The sequence below is a fragment of the Ursus americanus genome, chromosome 3 (genome assembly GCF_024610735.1).
Source record: "Ursus americanus isolate L20-20 chromosome 3, mUrsAme1.1.p, whole genome shotgun sequence".
Classification (NCBI taxonomy): domain Eukaryota; kingdom Metazoa; phylum Chordata; class Mammalia; order Carnivora; family Ursidae; genus Ursus; species Ursus americanus.
In genome coordinates this window covers 5,880,091-5,903,477 of record NC_142129.1, presented here as the reverse complement: position 1 = coordinate 5,903,477, position 23,387 = coordinate 5,880,091, and the positions used below count along the sequence as shown (strand labels likewise).

The window sequence follows — 23,387 nt, the reverse complement described above, 5'->3', positions numbered from 1 at the left end:
GAAGAAGAAAAGAACCAAGAAAGAAATTCTAGAAGAAAAAGGAGGAACGGGAAGTCTCTTCCCTTATTTTCAACTGGGAAAATTAAGCCTCTTATTTTTTTAAATATAAACTTTATTTTCGAGAGCAATTTTAGGTTCATAGCAAGATTGAGCTCCAAGCACAGAGAGTTCCCATATACCCCCTGCCTGCCCCAGCCTCCCCACCATCAGCAGCCCCACGAGGCTGGTATATTTGTTACAACTAGGAGTAAACACTGACACATCGTTATCCCTTGAAGTCCATAGTGTAATTTGTATCTGCCCTTAAAGCACCAGGGCCAGAGCCCACAGACAATGCACCCAGGTGACGTGGGGAGATTGAAAACACAAGCAGCAATTTCAGGTGTTTTCTGTTGAGTACACACCAAAAAAATGACAAGGCACAGCCTCACTAAAAGAATTGGTAAAAATGAACAGGTGGATCAGATTCTTCAACTTTGACCTCCATTCCTCTGGCCCCGCGCCATGCGCCATGTCTCCGTTCTCGGCCAGGATTTTCCTTATAAGGAGGTCAGGTCTGCATGGTTCATGTGACGTATTTGTGCCCAAGAAGAATCCCTGCCCCAAACAGCTATCGACACGTGCAAGCGGTGGGCTGGCAGAACCTGGGCCTTGAGCGAGTCATCTTCAGTAGTCTGCTGTTAAAAGGAACCTTGAAATAGGCAAGATCTTAAGCCACATGTGACTGCTAGTTGGTGACAAAATGCTAGGGGAATGGCTCAGAATGGAACGATGACAGTGGAAGGAGCAGGGTTGAGGATGCTGGCTTGATTTTAAGAAAATCTCAACAACGTGCCACTTTGAAAGCTGCGAGCAGTTGCTCCATGTAGGAAAGTGGCAAATCATGAGCCATCCGTGCCCACCTGCCCGCTTCCATCCTCCCACCTTGGGTTTTTGTCGAATCTCTCCCCCTTTGGGGTAAGTTAGAGGAAAGAGAAGTCTAGAGAGCAATAGAAAGAATAATAACACACCCATTACCCAGCTTTGTGAAATCTTAACATTTTGCCATTTTTATGTCAGGTTGACTTTTTTTTTCTTTAAAGAAAGAAGTCATCAGGGGCCCCTGGGTGGCGCAGTCGGGTAAGCGTCCGAGTCTTGGTTTAAGCTCAGGTCTTGATCTCAGGGTTGTGGGATTGCACTGGGCCCTGAGCTCAGGGAGGAGTCCGCTAAAGTTTCTCTCTCCCTCTCCCTCTGCCCCTCCCCGTTCCCTCTCTCCCTAAAATAAATAAATAAATCTAAAAAAAAAAAAAAAAAAAAGAATCATCAAAAGCCTTCCTTCTCCAGAAATACCCACTATCCTGATTTTTGTGTTTATTATTTCTTTGAACGTTTTCATACCTTTACTATTTGTGTACCTGGAAATAATATACAGTTTACAGGGGGCTAACATTGTACAGTATTCTTCTGCAATTTTTAAAAAAGATTTTATTTATTTATTTGACAGAGTGAGAGAGCACAAGCAGGGGGGGCAGTAGAAGGAGAGGGAGAAGCAGGCTCCTCACTGAGCAGGGAGCCCTATGCGGGGCTCAGTCCCAGGAACCTGTGATCATGGCCCAAGCCAAAGGCAGACGCTTCACCATCTGAGCCATCCAGGCACCCCCTTCTGCAATTTGTTATCTTTTTTGTGACCCCAGTTTCTGAAACAGTGAACGAACAACTCTTGGTAAGTTCCTCAGAAAACTAAGTAAAATCTTCCCTCTATTTATGTAGTACATTGCACGCTAGGAAAATTCAGTGTCTATTAAAAACAAGCAAAGAATACAATGTGTTTGGGGTGAAATTGTGGGACTGCTCCTCATGGCTTGTTGCCAGATATCAAGTATCCTGGGGCCCTACCCACTAAAGGCCTGCCCTTCCTCTATCATTCTGAAAATGGGAACACCCTCCGATGTCCAAATGCCCCCAGGGGCCAATCCCACCATGTTTGGAGGCCATACCTCTGTGAAACTGCTGGATGAAGCCTGAGCTCGCCCAGCCCCCACGGGATGCGTGAGTGAACGACGGCAAGCACCCCAACAGTGCCGTGTTAGCCATCGGGATGCTCGCCTGGGCCTGGGTTAGTGCGTGCCCAGGAAGTGCACTGGGCAGCTTGGGGACAGTCTCGCTCCTCTGGACACACTGGCCTCTGGTGGACAGGGAGGGAGGGAGCTCCTTTAGCCAGACTCTGCGCCCTTCTAAGGGGAGTGTGTGTCTGTGGACCAGAGGGGCCCTGAGCCTCCTTGGGAGAAGGAGTGAAATCTTCCTGGGTTTGCTCAGTGCCAAGCCCCACCGCCTGGGGTTCCGGCTGGGCCCTGTTTCAGTTCTGCTTCTAGGAGACAGAACACATCTCCCTCCCAGAAGAGGAGCCAGAGGTCTCCAGTGCAGGGGGTGAGTATCGGATTAGGATAGGGTAGGAGTGCCAAAGCTGAACGTTTGGCTTCTAGCAGACATCCCCTTGGCCCCATCTCCCACCCGAGAATAAGCACGCTTAGCGAGAGGCGACGAAGCCTGACCCTTAGTGGTGGTTATAATAACTACACCCCCAACTGCTGGGGGCGGGGCAGCGGTGTGTGTGTGTGGGGCTTGGGATTACAGTACATTCAACCGCAGGGACAGTGATCTCACAGGGTTTATACAGCCAGGGACCAACACAACACACGTCATGCCATTGAATTCCCTCGGCAATCTTCAGAGGCAGGTGTTATCACCCCCACTTTGTAGATACGGAAAGTGAGGCACCGGGTGAGTAACTGGCCTCAGGCCACAGAGCTGGTGAGCAGTGGAGCTCCGACTTGAATGCAGAATCCATGCCTTTACCCCCAAAGAGATTACGGTTCGTACATTCTTCTAGCATGTTGCTGTTTCACAGTCTTCCCAGCTTGTCTGTTCCTGTCATGTTTCAGACCTTCCTCCTCCAGCTCCCCCTTCACCCGAGTCTTCAGCATTTCCTCGTCTAATGACTCAAAGGCTGAAAATATGCCCACCTCGAGAAAGCCATCCAGGCAACAAATAGAGAGCAAATAAGGAATTATGAAAACACATTTAAGTGACATGAATGGAAGGCTGATAATTCCAACATATACCAAGGGACATTCCAGAAAAGAGCCATCAAGAGCAGCAGAGGGGTGCCTGGGCGGCCCAGTGGATTAAGCATCTTTCAGCTCAGGTCATGATCCCAGGGTTCTGGGATTGAGCCCCATGTTGGGCTCCCTGCCCAGTGGGGAGCCTGCTTCTCCCTATCCCTCTGCCTCTGCCCCTCCCCAAGCTCGTTCTCTCTCACACGCTCTCTCTCTCTCTCTCAAATAAATAAAATCTTTAAACTGGTTTCAGCTCAGGTCAAGATCTCAGAGTGATGTGATCGAGCTCCGCGTCTGGCTCCCCGCTCGGCTTGGAGTCTGCTTGGGATTCTCTCTCTCCCTCTGCCCCTTCCCCCTCCCCCCAACAAACAAATAAATAAATCTTTAGAAAACAAAAGAGCCGCAGCGAAGCCCTATTTGAGGAGGTAGTGGCTCAGAACTTTCCAGCACTGAGGCGACCCTGAACTCTGACTGAAAGTGCACTCTGAATACTGAGTACTGAGCAATAAAACATAAAACACATAAAACTAGCCATCTAGACACAGGGTGGTGGAGCTGGTCCAGAACGGCACGGTTAGAGGCAGATCTCTGAACATACCGGACAGAAGAGCTGCGTCATCCTCCCCGGGGCCCAGAGCAGGGCCCTAAGGTGTCCTGAGAGTCCACGAGCCCCAGCCTGCAGTGACGCAGGGAGGATTGCCCCACCGAGCCACGCCGCTCTTGGATTGGCTCCTGGCCCTGAGCCTCAGTCCCCTAACCTGGGAAAGGGGCAAATAAAATCCCGCCTCCACAGAACTACAAGTCAGAGTGAGCCGGGAGGGGGGGGCGGGGGCTGGCAGCGATTTGTTTCTTCTCTTTTCTTTTCTTCTTTTCTTTTGATATTTAATATATTCTCATTGTTTATTAATCCCCACTTGTGACAAGCCTACATCCTGCTACAGTGCTGTAGTTACTCCATTTTACAGATGAGCAAGTTAAGTCCCAGGCCCAGAACTAGGCAAACTTTTTTTTTAGGGCCCCTGTCTATATAGAATTTGAGTCACCTGAAATCAGCACCACGGCACCAAGCTTGGGTGGCCCAGGCATGGGTCAGCGGCGGTTCGAATCTCCTCAGCGCTTGTGGTTCCTCACTCATGCCTGCTTGCTCGCTCGCTCTCCTGCATCACAACTGTGGTAGCACGTGGCCTGACTCGTCTCCACCTCCTGGCCTCCCAGGGCCAGTGGACTCACTCCTTCAGTATTTCCAACCCAACTCCTGAAAAAGGGACCCAATCCGGTTTGCGTGGGGCCAAGTGGGGTCCCAGCTCACTCCAGCAGGTCACAGGGCACAAACATGGCTGTGGGCTGGGGGAGGGGTGCTGGGGGTGCGAAGGGCAATGGGGGGCAGAGGCCTGCGTCCTGGCTTCAGGCCTGTCTCCTTTCATCTGGTGTGAGTCTTGATGGTGGCTGAGAACTGGGGAGGCTGAGCCGTTCGTTGGGGGCAGAGGCAGAACAGGAGGGAGGGGGCAAGTGATGTGGGCACAGTCGGCTAATACCAGTGGGGTCACGATTTCCATAGCAGCGACACAGACAGCATGAGAGGTTTGTGGAATTCACATTGGGAAAGGGGTTTTGCTTTTGGAGCAAAACTATCTGCAGCAGGGGGAGCTGACCACTGACGCTAGGTCTTCCTGTTCAAATCCAGCAGGGTCCAGCCGAGGGCGGACGGTGGATATCGGGCTGGACACCTCTCTGAAACAACGGGGTGTGTGACCCCACCAGCCAGACACTGAAGGTGCCCTCAGAGAGGGTAACACTCGAGCTTTTGGTGGCAGGATGAGGCCTTGAGCTCTGGGGTGGCCAGTGGGGCCGGGAAGCCTGAAGGACACAGCCCCACAGCCCCACTCAAAGCTTCGGTTTGGGGAAACAGCAAAAGGGACTCCCTACATTGGGCCTCAAATCCCACGGAGCTCCTCCTTCGGGAGTGGTGGAATGTGCGTGCTGGGCTTGGGGGCCAGGACACCCGGGTGACCAGGGGCACATCACGCAGAGCCCTGGGCAGAGCGGCACTCAGTGGTGTCAGGCTCCCCTCCCTTTCCTCGGCAGCCCTGCTCTCAGATCTCCCTCCACCCTGAACCCAGAAAACCCGAGAAGGGAACTCGGAAAATGAGGGGAGAAAACATGGAAAGCCTCTCCTGTCATTGGCACTGGGACTGCGAGCACGTCGCAGCCGGCGGCCGGGCCTCAGGACCCCATGCACCGCAGGAGCCGCAGAGGGTCAGCAATGCGGAGGAAGACATCAGCAGAGATTTGTGCCTTCCTCAGACTCTAGGGGGCGACAGTGCAAACCTGGCCGTTGGACCTCGGGCTCCCGCCGCAGCTCTCAACCGTGTAGGCAGCTACCAGGTGGGGGCAGGGCACCTGACCCACTGACACAGCACTTAAAATCCGGGTGTAATTTGGGGTTCAATCACATTGGCAAGTGGCTGCACCTGCTACCCATTAAAGAAAAATTGTGGGGGGGAAAACCGCCTCAACACTGAAAAAGAATTTTTTTTGATAAAAATTGGGAAATTTAAATTCTTGCAGAACATCTTAATCCAGCTCAAGAAACATGCATAATTGGGAACAACCCATTTGGTTCAAATGCTTCTTCATTTTGAAGATGGGAAAACAGAGGTGAATCCAGGAATGTGGACTATCCCCCTGGTGGCAGAGCACGGGTGAGAATGTGGGTCCCTGTCCTTGAGGGATCTTTAGTCTAGGGGCTGCACCCTCCTGAGGGGGAGTATAACTGAGCCAGTGTGGCCTCCGGTCCAACAGCATCAGTGTCACTTCGCACTTGTTAGAGCTCTACCCAGACGGACGGCACCTGACTGTGCACTGAGCCTCCCCCCGCGCCCCCGCCTGGGTGGCCCAGTTGGATGGCTGTTCCCACATTCATACGTGTGTATACACATTATGCATTCGTGTGTACGGGAATCATCTGGGGATCACGGTCAACCCTGAGAAAATGGGTTCTAGGCTTGGGTCTCAGGAATTTGCTAGGTGACCCACGTCAGGAGCGATATGTCCCCCTCGAATCTTATCAAACCAAATCACATGTTGAAAGCTGATCCACAAGGTACCGGTATTGGGAGGTGCTCAGCTCATGAGGGCGGAGCTGTGATGAATGGGACCAGAGTGCCCTTAGGAAAGAGCTCCCTTGCTCTTCCACCAGGAGAGGACGCAGCAAGACGGCTGTCTACAGACCAGGAAGCGCCTCTCACCAGACACCAAAATCTGTGCGCGCCTTCGGACGTCCAGCCTTCAGACGATGAGAAATACTACCTTGCTCCAATCCCGCTAGGCTGTGGTGTTCTGTCATCGTGGCCCCAATGGACTAGATGGCAGGTCACAACTCCGACCTTCAGTTTCCTCCTTTGTCAACAGGAGTGATCTGGCCACGTGTCATTTGGGATGGCCAACTTGCTAGGGTTTGCCTGAAGCCCCACGTGCACCAGTTTCCTCGGGCAGCCCCGGCAGAGTGCCACAGTCTGGGGGGGGTGGTGCTTAAAACACAGATATTTGTCCTCTCCCAGTCCTGGAGGCCAGAAGTCCGAAATCCAGATGTGGACAGCCTTGGTTCCTTTCTGGAGGCTCCGAGGGAGAGTCTGTTCCATGCTTCTGTTCCGGTTGCCTCTGCTCCCCTCCGTTCTCGACCTCTGTCACTGCATGTCCTTCTTCCCTGTGAGATCTGGCTCTCTGGGTCCAAATTTCTTCTTAGAAGGACATTAGCCGCTGGATTGGGACCCACCTTAGTCTGGTATGACCTCACTTAACTTGATGACATCTGCAAAGACCTTATTTCCAAGTAAGGCCATGTGCACAGGTACCTGGGATTAGGACTTCAATATAGCTTAGGACACAGCCGCTAGTCCCCGGCAGAGTGGGCGTTCGGTCACCCCCGCCCTCCACTCTGCGATTCTGCAGGCACAGGACTCCTGCCTGTGTCCCCCTTTATGTAGGTATCATGGCTTAAGTCAGCGGCTCTCAAAACGTGGTTCCTGAACCAGCAGCCGCAGCGGCAGCCCTGGGTACTCGATAGATATGAGGATGTCTCGGGCTCCAGAGTGGACCCCCAGAATCAACAGCCCCGGGTGAGGCCCTCCCTGTTTTAGCCAGCCCTTCAGGTGACTCCTAGGTAGGCCCACGTTTGAGAGCCGCCCGCCCCAGGTTCGCCAGGGAGCACTTCCCGACCAGTTCACAGCCTCACGTAATGGCCCAGTTACAGGCACAGAAAAGGTTGTGCCTCGGAACGGCTCCGGTTATGGGATCCTAAAAATCCCCACGTCACAGCTGAGGAATGTAACCTTTCCAGCTGCTCCAGCTGTCCACGCCAGGCCCTCGGCGTCAGCCTTTTAGGGTAAAGTTCAGGACAGCGCAACCTCGCAGGCGTGCCACATACAAAAGCCAGGGATTACGGTGTGGATTTACTTGGCTTCTCTGTTAATCTAGCGATGGGGGCTGGAAGAGGGCATAAACGGGTAAACCCAAACCCTAGGAGGCCAGCGAGGCCTGCAGGACGCGCTCCCTGTGGGAGCAGGCAGCCGAGCGGGTCGTTCTGTTTTTGTGCTCTATCGAGAGGCACAGCTCCGCCCGGGCCCTTCTTGGGCAGCAGGAGGAACTGGGTGAAAGGTCCTGATTGCTGAGGCTGTAATAATTCCAGAATCTTTTGCTATTTCCTGAGAAACTTCATGCCTTAGAGATCTAAGCCAAGGCCGCTTCCTGGGCGGTAACAGAATGTGGGAGCCGAGGGGCCTTTGAAGCCCGTGTCCCGCGCACGCAGTCTTCTCCTTGGAGGGTGAACTGAGGTCCCTACTTGGCATCTGAGGGAGCAAGCCGTCTGTCTGCAGACCAGGGCACTCTTCACGGCACCGTGACAGGGTCTGCTGGAGGCTGAGCTCCATGGGTCCAGACAGGGGCCTTCGGCGGCAGACCTGCATTTCCTTGACGAGCACGGCTGCAAACCGACGTGTTCTTGACCCCCTGGGCCGGACTGGAATGAACTATTTTTTTTCAGATTTGGGAAACTTGCGTGTTGAGATCGCTGGTGATTCTCCCATCGTGTCTTTCTGGGTGTGCAGGCCTCCGGGAACCCCGGAGTCACCCACAACACCCAGTGCTGTTGGCCCCACGTGGCAGAAGCTTGCGGAGCTCAGAAACAGCGGGCCCCGGGCGGCAGGTGAAGGCCTCGAGCGGGTACAGAGGGCGGCTCGCGGTCCTCAGGACTGTGACGCTGCATTCATTAGGGCTTGGGGACAGCCAAGGTTTTCCTACTTGTGGCATGATGACAGTCCCTGGCAAAGGGAAGTTTTGTGGATAAAGGAAATCAAGACCAGAGAGTGTGAGGGAGTTGCTCGAGGACACACATTAGCTGCAGACGTGGGACCAGAACTGCTTTGTTCTGAGTCTTCGTCCGAGGCTCCATTTATGCGGGGTTCCCGGTGGGTACTGGGGTGCAGTGTAAACTAATGGACTAATTGTTGGGAGCTATCTCTGGGCCTCAGGTCCCGCCGCTGGAAGCAGGGATGCTAAGTCCACTCTCGGCTTTCCAGTTAACTCCAAGCAGACGGCCCGCCACACTAGGAAGTCATCGAAGGGACAGAAAGAGCATCAGGATGGGTAACGCAGAAGTTCTGCTCAATGTAAAGTTTTGCCCTCTTGGGGGAGAGGGAGGAAATTGCGAATGGTTCTGGAATCTCCTGAGGAATGCTCTGGAAGTCATCCTGGTTTCCCACTGGTACAGCCTTCACAGCAGCCCCTATTAACATGCACTGCAGTCTGGGTCCACGGGGGTCACCACGGCAGCCGGACGCCTCGGGCAGGCGCGCGCTCCGGAAACGCGGCCGGCAGGGCTGAGGCAGCTTGGGCCGGGGGCTCTGCTCAGGCCGGCCGCGGCCCACAGGAGCCAGAGGCTTTCCTGGAGTCCAGGCCTCTCAAAGAACTGTTCAGCTGTGCTTCCGTTTCCATGATAACCGAAAAGGCAGCGGCGTATTTGGGTCATCTGAATGACTTCCTGGTGACCAAGCACGGTGGCCGTCTGAGTCCCAGGCTGCCTGCGCTGACCTGGCAGATGGCCCCGTCCTTCCTCGTTATGACCCCGTGAGGGGTGCGCTCAGAAGTGAGTAAGGCTGTCCCAGCGCCCTGCATGGATGGTGGGGAATTTCAACACCGCAACGGACGTGGGCCAAATTCAAAGGAAAGCAGTCTAGAATGTAGCCCCACAGAAGGGCTCATCCACCCACCCGTTCCACTGTGCAGGCCCTGCAGGGACGTCACTGGGAACACTGCCGTAAGGACCTCGGAGAACCCAGGGAGAACACTGGTAAAAACTGTCCCCCCAGATCAGAACTCTGAACATTAATTAAAGGCTTGCAACAACCGGGGGGTTTATTTAAGAAAAGCAATTAGGGGCGCCTGGGTGGCACAGCGGTTAAGCGTTTGCCTTCGGCTCGGGGCGTGATCCCGGCGTTATGGGATCGAGCCCCACATCAGGCTCCTCCACTATGAGCCTGCTTCTTCCTCTCCCACTCCCCCTGCTTGTGTTCCCTCTCTCGCTGGCTGTCTCTATCTCTGTCAAATAAATAAATAAAATCTTTAAAAAAAAAAAAAAAAAAGAAAAGCAATTAGCTCTCAGCACAAATGAGCCTTAGGACATTGTCATTTCCCCTCCTGCCAGGCCCCGACCCCAACTCCGAGGTGCCCTGCAAAACAGCAGCCGCAATGGGGAAAAACCAGCACGATGGCAGCCCCAGAAAGATCAAGAGGGGGCTGGAACTCTTGCAAAGCCCCGCATTCAGAAAACTCCTCAGTTGTCACAACCAGCAGTTCCCTGGAAAACCCCCCTGCAAAACTTGGCTTTATTTGACCTGACCGCTGTTTCCCAGAGTATCTGTCAAAAACAATCGGCAGCCATTTATTTGACATTGGGACAAACAGCAAACAGTCTTAAAAAAAAGAAAAGAAAAGAAAATGTTGGAAAAGGTGTCCAAGGGGGCTCTGAAAAGACAGCAGGCTCCTGGGGGTGCAGATCAGCACACGCGCGGGCCGCACCTGCTCCTGGAGAAACCTCAACCAGAAGGGGCGGGAAAGGGCCGAAGGAGAAACGCGCTGCCCCCAGAACTCTACATCCCACAAGGCCTTCCTGGAAAGAGGAAGAGCAACACAATCCGCAGAGAATTCACGCCTGGCAGGCCTCGAAAGAAATGCTGGAGGGAGTCTCGGCGGGAACCAAGGTCACTAGATGACTGCAGAGCACCTGGAAATGTCGCTACACAGGTGAGTACACAAGACAGGATAAATGTGTTTTTTATAAGTTCTCCCATTTGATTTAAAAGATGACTTCATAAAGCAAAAACAAATCTGTTCATTTTACACAACATATAAAAATGCAATTTGTAGGACAATACCACAAATGGGGAGCATGAGCTATATACAGGAGCCAAGTTTTTGTACACTAGTGACACGGCGTTAATCCGTTATGAATTAAGATGTTCATTATAATGCCTAGGGCAACCACTAAGAAATTCACAAAAAAATACACGTTGTAACAGAGACGACAAAGTCAAGTGGCGCACTGGGCAATCTCTTTCGGCAGGCCCTGGCTCGAGGGCGCTGGGGAGTCAGGGGCCCGGACGGGTCGATCACTGCCTCCACTGCGGGCGGAGCTAGTGTGCCAGCCGAGCATGCGGTGTGCACGGGATCCAGTGATGGATCGAGACAGGGGCTATACCTTGTGATAAAGTGTGAGGGCTCTGACACTCGCTAAGAGGAGCCCACGTGGTGGCCTGGGGGTGGGAAGTCTGGGGAAGGGCCTTCTGGGCCCCAGGAAGACAAGCACAGTCTTGAGGGAGAAGAGCTTTTTGTCTGGGAACCACCGAGGCCAGAGGGACCAGAGCACAGCCTCGGGGGCAGATGAGGTTGACATAAGCACCAGCTCTATCGTGCTAAGCTCCAAGCATTGGAATTTTGGATTTTGGCACGATTATTATTAGAGAATTTAAAGGAGTGACATAAAACAATTAGTTTCAGCAAGTGACTCGGTCCGCGGTGTGAAGGGTTTGGAGGGTGGGCTACCTACCACAGGAAGCAGGTATGCACTGGAGGTGGACTGCCTGGGAGGAGAAGAGGGAGGAGGGAGAGGATGGCCCCCCACTCTCTAGCTTTAGAATCTAGTGGACAATGGTGTCATTTCCTGAAACAGGGTTTTAGGGGAGGCCCAGGTTTCTAAGGAAAATCAAGTATTCAATATTGACATAACACATCGGAGAGGGCTTTGAAACATCTAAGACAAGAAAAGCCCAGAGAAGTCAGGGTGGGAGGTGTGAGCTTTGGAGCCTTCAGGAAATGTGGGAGTTAAAGCTGTGACTAGGGAAAACCAGGGAAGAGGGTGCAGGCAGAAGGGCCCGCTGAGGTCTGGCAGAGAAGCAAACAGCAAAGGAGACTCGGAGACTCATGCCCACAGTGTGCTGGAGGAGACCTGGAGAACGTGGTTTCATGGAAGCACGGAGAAGGCTTGCAGTCACTGGCCGTGTGGAATGCTGCTGAAAGGTCAAGAAAGAACCCAGGAGGACTCAGTGGGTGTGGTGACAAGGAGGTGATGAACAGTTTGGGCAAGAGCGCTGCGCTGTCAGGGACACGGCAGTCTAGAGAGGGTAAGTGGCTGGACAATCTAGTTTGAGCAAGATTCCATCACATTAATTTAAATTTGTAACGTGATTCTGTAATTTGTATTTATTGTGAGCTGCAAAAGCGTTTAATATTTTATTTATTTATTTGAGAGAGAGTGTGCAAGTTGGGGGAGGAGCAGAGTGGGTAAGAATCTTTAAGCAGACTCCGCGCTGAGCATAGAGCCCGACATAGGGCTCGATCTCATGACCCTGAGATCATGACCAAGCTGAAACCAAGAGTCAGACGCTTAACCGACTGAGTCACCCGGGGGCCCCTGCAAAATAGTTTTGAATAGATACCTCGTTTTATATTTGCATGTACTGTATTTCAATGAATCTGGGACATTTATGTACCACTAAGAAAAACATTATCTTTCTGAACATGATGCTTTTTCATTGATCCTAAGACTCATTTTTGATTTCAGAAATGTTAAAACATTAAGAAAAAAAGGCCAAGAAGTGGCTGATTGAACACAGTATTAAATAACAAAAAAAACTGAAGTCAAATCTGGCAGTTGCCAGAATTTCTTCAGAAGCTCAGATATCACATTGGCAGAGAGGACACACAATGGATTTGGTCATTGGCATTAACCAATTGCTGACCCCTTTAAGATGGTTTTCTTGACTGTAAATAGGGCGGCACCTTCTTCACAGGGCAGCTGGGAAGCAAATCGTAACATCAGCAGAGCACAGGTGCTACCGACCACCTCCTATCGGCACCTCAAGGGAGTGAGCGCTCGTCACTGAAGCCTGGAGCCGCAGCACCACGTCTGGAACGCACGACACGCTCAGTCCATCCAGTAAGTCAACCAACTGCCTGTGGACGGGATCGACGCACAGGCAGCAGGACTGGCCCGGCCCTGGAGCATCTCCAAGGCTCAAGGCTGGAGGCAAGCTCTACAGGGTGCGGGTTTCCCTGCTGTGTTCACGACACGTAGCACAGTCTCACTGCATGTTAACTGATGTTTCAATAAAAACTTGGGAGGAAAAAAAAAGAACAGTAACCGTTGGGAGTGAGTAGGTGAAGAAGCACCACGTAAAGGAACCCCGGGCCACCTCCAGACAGGGCCCGGTCCTCCGAGGATCACTTGGTGAGAGCTGGCTTCCAGCACGAACATGCTCAACGTTCCCATTTACACAGAAATTCCTTTCAGAAGTGGATCCGGATTTAACACAGTCCCACACATGGAGGACCCACGCAGAACACAAGGCCTAAGAATAAAGCCTGTTAATAAGTGACAATACTGTGTGGTCAAAAAAAATTTTTTTTGAGTATTTGAAACACTACCTTTTATTAATAAAGTCAGTGATAACATCTGCTTCATGGTCAGAACTGGCTCTGTGCACCGTCACTGGGAAAGCGCCACTCAACTCAAGTGGGACTTACGAGTCGATGTGGCGGCCACCGTGCAAAGGAGAACCTCCTTGCTCCTCGCTGGTCCTTGTGGAGCAGGAGGGGTGCGGTCGGGGTCTGAAGGCGGTTCTCAAAGCTCCCCCCCCCCCCCCAACTTACTGGCAACACTTCCCGCCCTTGAAACAACTCGGTGTTGTGGGATCTGAATCAGATCCTGTCTGCGGTGGACATCAAGCAAGGCCCAAGGAGAAACAGGAAGTGACTCTTAACTTCCCCTTGTCTTCAAGTGGCCTACAGGCAAGCAGCAGGGTAAGGAGAGGGCTCTGCTCGGTGCTCCCACAGCACGAAGCCGCCCACTCAAGGTGGGGGCTCTGAGGGTAGAGGGGAGGACAGTCACTACTGGCCACTAACTCCTTTCACAGACCCCTCAAGGCCACTCAGCTGGGGTCAAATGAGAGCCAGCCCAGTTCTGGCGCTCTTCCTAACTGTCCACGGCCCTGCTGTCTGGTGGGCCCGCCAGGCGCCAGGGCCCCCAAGCCCCTGAGGTCAGCAGGCTGGCCCTGTGGGCTCCACTCACCTCCACCCGCGGCCACATCCTCCCCCCCAGCAGGAGCCGTCCGCAAGGCAGGGCAAGATTTCCTCTGGAGGACCACGTTTTCTTCTTTAAAAGCCACACTTAGGCAGCTCGAGGGGTTAAGGTTTGCAGCTATTTTATTTACAAGTATACATTTAACACAATGAAATAAACACTGATATATCGAAGCCTAGTTAATAGTAGTGTAACAATATGTATCATTTTGATGATTACATTATTTTAAACAACAAACTACACTGAAAAATTAATGCCGATAAAATTCTTGGTCATAATATTATTAAGAAATACAATATATAAATTGAAAATATGATTGCTTAAAATTTGAAAATGGAAGTGAACTCATTTGGACAGAGTCAGAGTTTAACGTAATCTGAAAGGGGGGTGGGGCAGGAAAAAGCTCTGACCCAGATGAAATCTCTCAGGTGAACAGAAGGAAAAAGCAGCTGAGTTTATCTGGAAGGATAATGGGCAGTCTGCTTCTTCGGGCAGGACTGACTCCCAGCGCCCTCCGGTTCTGGGCAGGATTACATCACCGAGCAGGAAGACTTTCCTTGTGAAGCGGCCCCATCAATTTTTTCTGCCTCCAAAATTATCCTTCTAAAAACATCAACAGCCGTCTGAAAATCAGAGAGAAAACTAGACCGCATTAGTTTTAAAGTGGAACCCTGACGAATACTTCTACTGCTGGCAGGACTCAAACAGGCCCACCACCCACCATCCCCCCTGCAGGTGGAAGTGCAGGTGCAGACGCCCCCAACCTGCAGGAGCCCCGGACTCCCTCCCTGCCTCACCTCCTCCCCCCAAACCACCACCACCTGACTCGAGAACTAACCTCACATCATGCTTCTGACCCGTTTTCACCAGTCACCGCAGGCACCCAAGGAGTCCTCCCCCTGCTACGGTGCCTCTGGAGCTTCAGGGTCCAGCGCGAGCACCCCCTCACCTGCTGGCTCTCATTCCCACCAGAACGCCGTTTCCCTGTAGCCCTTTCCCCGAGGGGGTGGGAGGGGTGGGGTTCTCTCTTCACAGCCCTGAACCACGGGACTGACAGCAGGGCCGGGGCTCTTCCTGCTCCTCGCTGACCCCTCCGACCCGTGCCTCCTACTTCCTTGAAACTCTCAGCTTCAACTCTTACACAGCTGGGCAGTGATATAAGCCACCTTCGAGCCACATACGAACCTCGAGTCGTCTCCCCTCTTCCTTCTGGAGCAGCGTCGCTGTCTCCAACGCCGCTCTCAGCCCCATGACCTCCTCTCCTCCAGTGACCGGTCTTCCTCGACCGCAGCCTCTAGCCCCATGGGCAGCCCCATGAGCCCTTCATGAGGAGTCACTGGTATTTTGGGGTGGGGAATCCCCTCTTAGGCTGAACACCTGTCCCTCATGATAACCAAAACTGCCCCTGTTCTCAACAGCCTCGAGGGGCAGCACGTAGATCCTGTCAATACCAACAGCTACCCCTCCATCACCCAATGTCAACTACCCAGCATACCCACCTTCCTTCTCTCCCTCATTCCCTCCCTCCCTCAATACCCCGAACTCTGCAATCCTCAGCCCCACAGGCAACAGCTTCCTTTGTCTGAGGACCCTTCTCTGTCCCTTAACCACTTCTCGTCCTCACTGTCCTCCCTGGCCAGCACTGACTCCACAGCCCACCCCCACTGTCACTGCCAGCCGTCCACCGGCTCGGCACCTGCAGCCACACAGCCAGAGTGGCCCGGCTCACTTTTCCTCTGGGACCTGGACTCCAAAGGGGACCCCTGGCTCCACCCAACTGCATTTCCCTGGTCTAGCCACTCCCCAGATGAAGCTTTCATGCCTTGCCTTTCTCCTGGGATTTCTCAAACCTCTCCCCCATTCTCACACTCAGCTGGTAAGTGTGTTTTCCAGCTCGCTGGGAAACTCGCAGCATTCATAAGAGAATTCTACATACTCCGTTGTCCACCAAACTGACCACCCCTTGAGTCTGGGCTCATCGGCTCTGGCTCCTTCCCTCCTGCCATGGACGAGGCACCCCTAATTCAGCTAAAGCCGGCCCCAGATCCCACCCCACTTGTCTAATCAAGGTCACTGGCTTCAGCAAGGTTTCCTCCTTTCCCATGATTAGACAAACAAGTTGTTTGTCTCACTGTACAAAAATGCACAGAAAAATGTTCGGAAAAACACGTGCCAAACTCTCACCAAGAAAACACAGTGTGCCTGGAATTTGGCTTTCTAGATAAATCTCAGAATTCTCCTTGATTCTCTGTGTGATGTGACTCGGCCCAAGTATTCTCTTTCATCTCGTTGCTAGAATATAGCTGCAGGCCTCCACAAGAAATAAGCCCGAGCTGCAAGCACATCCCACAGTTCGGTAATAGCCCGAGTGTAGGATTCTCACGACCTCGACCATTTTTACTACCGAGCACTCAGTCAACAAAGTCCACCGAATAATACAAATGACAAACAAGCTGTACTTGAAAAATTGCCAATGAAACATCTGAGCAGTTCACACAGACTGGTCCCTGACCACACGCCTACTGGTGTGTGGTGTGTGTGCACGCGAGTCTTTACTACACAAGTTCTCTCCCTCCCCGGCACGAACAGCGGCAAGCACGCTGGCATGTGCGTGGGTTAGAATCACTTACGCCTGACGTAAGGCAGCAGAATTACTTGGTTTCTCCCCTGTGGGCGGGGAGAGACTCGCCAGGCTTGGGGTCTCCTGATTCCCTTCAGCACATCCCAAGACCAGGTGGGCAGGAGTACGAGAGCGTGACAGAGAGCGGGGACATCTCTAGACACACGTCTGAGAGGGCTGCCCAGGCCGCTGGTGTCCCAAGAACTCCGTGTCACTGCTGTATTTACCTGATTTGGGTACAATTAAAGGATTCATTTCCTGTCTAACGAGGAACCTGCTGCACTGAGGGCAGCGCGAGAGCAGAACAGACGACGACGAGTGCGTCCCCTCGTCCTTGAGCTTCTCTGGCTTGAGCCGTGTGAGGCGGCCATACAGGACCCTTGCCTTCCTCGGCATGTTTAGCTGATATCAGATCAACTTGCTAAATATATCAAAACCGAGAAGAATCACAGAAGCTGGAGTCCTTTCTCTTTGGCTCTGAGCCCTCAGCCTGACTCGTGTTTTACCTGTGCCTTGGAAAGCACCAAGCGACCTTCTAAAGGAAGCACCAAGACAGAGAACAAATCGACCGAGAGCCACATCACAACCGGAAGCTGCGGTGAAGTACGGCGTAAACCAGACAGCAGAGGCCTGCACCCCGAAACCCCGCACTAGCGTACGCAGCTCCAACAAACCACCACAGGTCGTCGTCAGAAAGTTCCACCAACCCGAGCGGTGGGCCCTCCCGGGCAATGCCCCCTAATCACACTGGGGGAGGGCCCACAAGCTACCGACGCATCCGGGGCTGCCAGTGGGAACGCCCGTAGCTGCCAGACACACACACAACAGTGGTGCGCACTGCGCAGGGGTCACCCGAACAGTGACACAACCCTGTGGCCGCCACCTAGGTAAGGACCGTGTCGGATGGAATGACTGCGTCAGGACCCCCAGACCTTCACCAGAGAGAAAGAGTGAAGGTAGCAAACAGAACCAAGACAGCTGGGGCCATTCAACAGCACTCCTCCACCTTGAAAAACATGTTTTAAATGAGGTGTAAGTGACACATAACACTGTGAGTTTGCAGCGTACGCCAGAATGATTTGTACACACTGGGAAGTGAGCCCCACAGCAAATCCAGATTGTTCACATCCACTGCACAATTCTTTTTTCTTGTGGTGAGAACTTTTACCATCTACTCTCTCAACAACCTTCTAATACAAACAAAAACAACACGGTATTGTTAACTGTCGTCACCATGCTGTACAGCACGTCCCAGACTTACGGAGCCGCTTTCTAAGCGTAAGTTCTTATCTTCTAGCTATTTTCAAATCTTTATGATGCAAAATTTCAAACATATAGAAAAATGGAGAGAACTGTACAATCATCACCTGGCCCCACTACCTCGAGTCAACAAATGTTAACGTCTTTGCTGTATTTGCTTGCCCTCTCTCGGTCCATCCACCCCATTTGAAAGTAAGTTGCAGATATTATGAAACTTGGCCCCTAAATACTTTGGTTTGCAGCATTTCCTAAGAATATGGATATTCTCTTCATAATTCTTATACCATCACTGCATCTAAGGAAATTAACATTATTTCCCTAATATACACAGAACATAATAAAATCTTTCCAATGGACCAAAAATGTTTTTTACACGGTTTTTAGAACCAGATTCCAATCAAAGTTAACACACAGACTCTGTAATCCAGACAGCCTGTATCCCTCCCCAAGAACACTTTACTCTATTATGCTTCGGTCATGCACAAGGCCTTCTCTTCCCATCCGCCGGAAGCATGGTGTAGAGGAGAGAGGACCAAATTGGGGTTAGATTTAAACTTTAGTCTTAGTTCTTACGCCATTTAAATAGAGTGATCTTACAAAACTCATTGACCTCTCACACTCACTTCCAAAATGAGATAGTGCAACTAAATGATCCTAAGGACAGATTAGACACCCAATAATGTTTGATTTAATTCCATTAGGAAATGAAGGTATCTCTTACTATCTCAACTCCTGGCATCTGAATTCTGTCTGCACTCAGGAGGTAAGCAGAGTCACACGAATCCCTTGTTACCTGGCACATGGGAACCAATCACACAGATTTAATCTCCCTCATTAGCTGAACCCAGGGACAAAGGGATCTGACTGTCAAGGGATCTAAGTATCTACCAGACAGGTGTGCTGACAGAGCCCACCGTGCTGGACATTATGGAGAATACAAAGGTAAAGGACACGTCTTGGATTTTGGAATGATGAAGGGGGATAAAAGAAAAGAACCTTGAGGGCTAGGGGAAAAGTGGCAGAGGTGGCCCACAGCGTGCCAGCCATCCTTACCCAGGATGCGCCAGTCACCCTTACTGAATAGTTTCCTCACAGACGCGAACACCAACTACTCTTCTTTGAGGATCAAACAAGAGAACAAGCTGAAAAGACTTTAAAAGGCTGTAAAGCACTGTATGGATGTAAGTGGTGAATTCGAGAAAGGACAGCTGAGGTCCGAGCAGAGCACGAGGGCGCATTCGGTGAGTGCCCCCCGTGGGGAAGGTGGTGGCTGCGCTCTGTCATGCCTGAGGAGGACTGAGAGGACAGGGACACAGCAAGAGGAACTGGAAGAGCACCGACCCCGCCCTGCCCTCCGTATCCCTAAGGGCTCCGAGTCTGTTCTCTAGACAACGGGCAACCCACTGACAGTTCTTCTAGCACAGGGTGACACCATCTGACGGCAGCTTTCGGAAGTTAGCGGCCACGGACAAACACTGGAGGGAACATGGAGGCAGGAGGCGCTGGGTGCTGCGGGGCTACAGAAAGGCCTTGGGAGGAGAAGGAAAGAGAGGCTGCGTGAAGCCTCCACAGATAAAACCGACAGCTTTCCTAGGATGTGCCTTCAACGGAACATCTGCCGGGCTGAGCGGGGAACAGAGGCCTGTAAAATGGTTCTTGATAGTTTCCACGTGAGAAACAATACATCCATCGCCCTCTGTTTCGTCCTACAGAGAAAGGGGATTGGTGTGGGCACAAAATCACTGCCAACGTGATTTAAGATCATTCTCGTTTCTTTTCTATGTCTGGACTTATTTCTGTACCAGCGTTTAATATAAAACAAAAATAATAATGTACGTTCACAAAGTAGTCTTTCCTTTACTCTTAACTTCTGTTTATCCTACAGATATCCTAGGTCCCCTCGTAAGCAGAATCCTGAGAGAAACCCAAAGGCCGACGCGAAAGTGGGCGAAGGAAGGACACAGGTGCAACAGGAGTGGCAGGGTGGGCAGGGCACTGTTGACTAAGGGGACACAGGCCTGGGACTGACGGCTGCAGCACGAAAGGAGTTCTACAAAATAGGTACCTGATTTTCTTTAGCAGAAGATTCCAAAAAAGCTGCGTTCCAAGACTCTGCTAACGCTTTCCCTTCTTCATAACTGATCACCCTATGGGAAAAAGAAAATTCTAATTAACATACTGTGCTCTTTATTTAGAAAACACCTAGAATTATTAGTGAACCAGGCTCCACTTTTATCAACTGTTGTCCTTGTCACGCAGAAGAACGCTCTCTGCTCGGTCTTACCATCCAGTGTGTGCCACGGGGGAGGGTTTTAAGGATGCCTGAGTTGGGGAACGGGACAGACGTGGCCTTACGGGAGTACCCATATTCCAGCAAGCCCTCGCGGTTCAGAGAACACGACTGTGTTTTCCAGTACTCCAGTACCCGGGAAGCGGACTGTTTCACAGCGAACTGGGCTGTGAGCGCCCGAGGATGGGGTAGCTGTGAAGGGGCCCCCAGCTCAACTCCGCTGCGCGCAAGGCTGCACGTACCCAGCTGGCGAGCCTCGTCTCCAGACCGGCTCCGCAGCAGTGGGGGCCTTGCCCCTGGTTTGCTGATTGAACCCTGACTGCGGTAACTCAGAAACTGGGTGCTGAACGAATGAGTGCTTCCGTGGTCTCTTAAGAGTCCACTTGGCACAAACGGTGGAAGAACCCAAAGCTAATTTCCTACCATGTTTGCTCCCTCTTTTTTAGAGAAAACACTGGTCAGGGTGAGATTTTATATTGGTCTTGCTCCTGCTTGGGTACACTCGCTGCCGTATTTCGGAACACAGGAACAGGAATTACAAAAGGTATTTCAGCGCGTACATCACCTCAGACTCGATGTTAATAAATCAGTAATTATTCAGAAGTTACATACCTTTCCATGTGGAGGTCTTTCTTATTCCCAACCAACATAATAGGTATTCTAGTCACGTGAGACAAAAAAGCCAAAGGAAACTAGTCAATGCCAGATCTTACTGTTCAGAAGACAGAACTATAATGAGTATATTTCACAAAAGAGAGAAACTGTTACTACTTACTGCACTTTCCCCACCATATCCAACAATTTTCCATGAATAACTTTAATCACTTCAAAACTGTAAAACAGAAGCATGAAATCAGACATCCATCTTAAGTGCTGGTATTTTTAAACGTTTCTTATATAATGTTTATCGTGGGAAAAATATATAATGTCGTCGACTCATCATTTTAATATAAAATAACCTGAATGCAAGGAATTCCTTAATTCTTTCCTACATGTATCTGACACCAACCAACTCTTACTGAGAATATTCAAAATGAAATAGGTGAGATATTTAAATGGGAAAGTCTAAAACTTGGCTGACAAATCACATAAACACAAATTTTAATCTCTGAATAGACATTTGCAGGATGTTCTTTAGCTAGAGGGCCCTAGCAGTCAGCCCGTGTTCCCCACTAATATGGTGAAAACACACAAAAAATACATCAATTTATGGAGTTCCCATTTCCAGTAGGAGAAGAGCTCAGATCATGTGCAATCACTATTTCTCTAGGCAGCTGGAGCGAGGAAATACAGAGCTTTTATTCTATCCGTGTAAGAAAACATCTACTGGGATATTTTTCTCCCTTAACAACCTGTTTGCTCCACAAGACAATCACTGAAAAACATTTAGCCTGGTAAGTCTGATGTTACTATAACCAATTCCATCATGATCTATGCTGACGAATGCTATCTACGCAGAGCAAACAAACTCAAGCAAGCAGCAGGAGTGAGTCCTACCTTTTGATTGATGTAACAGAATACACAAGAATATAACCATTAATATCTATGGAGTATGTCTGAGGAAAGATGGAGTATTCATCCTGTGGGAGAAAAAATAATTCCATTTGAGTAGAAGTCTTCATGTAGCACAACAAGCAATCTGTACCCAAAGTTTTTCACACATGACCTGGTCAAAGAAATCAAAGGAAACAAAAAGTAGATTAAAATATTCTTCTAGAAACAGAGCCCAAACACTCAGGACTTATTTAAGACAGGTCTGGGGCTGATACTTGCTTTACGCCAACATTCGAAAAACGAGTCTGGCTATTTTAAGACTTTTGGGGAGAAGGCTAATAACTTCTGCAATTCCTGGGGAAAGAGGATGGAAGAAATGACAACAACAGGCCCTGTGATCCTACAGGAGGCAAAAAAGCACTAACAGTTCTTTTATGGAGAAAAAGTCCAAAACCTTAGATCTCACGGGAAATTCACGAGTGCTTCTGGTTTGTTCCATAAATCTGTATTTTCCTATGTAAAACTGTTACGTCTCCACTAAACCTATTCTCTGCGTATGAGTCACAATGGCCCCAGTGCCAGTTTATTGGTCATTAGTGGGCTGTCCCCAGCACTTGAGAGGGCAAGGAGAGAGGAGAAAATCAAAACGCCGGATCTTGTGTACCCAGACTTCTGAGGATCAAATGAGTTGTTTATTGAGCAAGTCTACAAATCAAAAACAAAGGTACACATTACGAAACAATGTATCAGTACCCAGTTTCATAAAGCAGCTTTAGGGAACTCAAAACTCGGCTTTAGTATTATTAAAGCATACTAAAGGTCTACTGTCAGTGCGGTTTGCCTTAGTACACGTTTCATTCTCTGTTGAAATGTAATTATCAACATGCCACGTATCTCAGGCACTATTATAGAAAATCAGGCCAAACCATCATTATATCAACCGTCTCTGTTAACTCTGCAATTCCACAGTGTGGTTACAACCAATGTTCATGATGGCCCTGAATTACTGCCCCAAATTATTACTATTTACCATAATAATAAGGTATCTTTAAAAAATAAAAATCAAAGGAAAATTAAGTTTTACTGTCAGCTCTTTTGGTATCATCAGTAGTAATCATTCATCAAAAGACAGCATTTCTACAACTCAGGGCTTACCGCATATGCAAAATAAAACCTTTGTTTTCATTATCAGTTTCATATTAGTTTCATTAAATTGAGTTCATTTTAGTGTTAAATTTTGAGAATGCATTTTTGTTAATGGAATGATAGGTCTTTCCACCCAGATTAAAAACAAATTCCAAATGATTTTAGTCACTAGCTGAGCTACAGTAGATCCAGAGTTCAAATCACCTTCTCCCTGGAGAGAAGACGTGGGAATAAAAGAAATGAGTCATCATATTTCAGAGGTGTGGTGCAAACCACCACCAGTTAGAAAGTATCCTGGGGGGAAGCACCTCAGCTGTAACAGCAACCAAAAAGGACAAAATTCTAGGAATAAACTTAAGAAAAGTGTACGATCCATCTGAAGAAAATCGTAAAATACCCCCAAGACATCAAAGATGTAAGTAAATGGGCCAGCGTGCCATGGTCCTTGGCAAGAACGTGTAGGTCATCAAGGTACCCACTGATCGATCCTAAATTAACATTTCTAAATGTAACAGAATCCTGATAAAAAGTGTATTTTTTCTGAGAAACAGCAATTGTAGAAGGAGCTGGGTGAAACTACAAAAATACTTATTTAATTAAAATAAATACCTACTATTTCATAAATGAAGTGGACTGAAAAATCTATGAAGACCCAGACAGACGGGAATTAGGTAAATGCTAATCTTGGCAGTTCTGCTCAGTAAGGGTAAAAAAGTAACCCTCAAGAAAGCTGTACAGGGAACAAAAGCAGAAGCATCTGGGGGATAAATGAATGGCTAAACTGGATCTCTAACTCACACTTGAGCAAAAATATATTGTAGAGGATTTAAAGATTAAAAATGGAAACCA

General features: G+C 50.1%; 1 protein-coding gene across 1 annotated transcript in view; it reads right to left on the bottom strand.

The window, feature by feature from the left end:
• Positions 1 to 91: 91 nt before the first annotated feature.
• The window catches only part of RHEB (Ras homolog, mTORC1 binding), a 55,553-nt gene continuing 32,257 nt past the window's right edge, over positions 92 to 23,387 (bottom strand). Inside the window, exons 4-8 of the mRNA XM_045792290.2 lie at positions 21,396 to 21,478; positions 20,674 to 20,730; positions 20,511 to 20,558; positions 19,674 to 19,755; positions 92 to 14,351 (exon numbers count right to left, since the gene is read on the bottom strand). Coding sequence (XP_045648246.1) covers positions 14,259 to 14,351; positions 19,674 to 19,755; positions 20,511 to 20,558; positions 20,674 to 20,730; positions 21,396 to 21,478 — 363 coding nt within the window. The 3' untranslated portion in view covers positions 92 to 14,258. The remainder of the gene's footprint in view (positions 14,352 to 19,673; positions 19,756 to 20,510; positions 20,559 to 20,673; positions 20,731 to 21,395; positions 21,479 to 23,387) is intronic.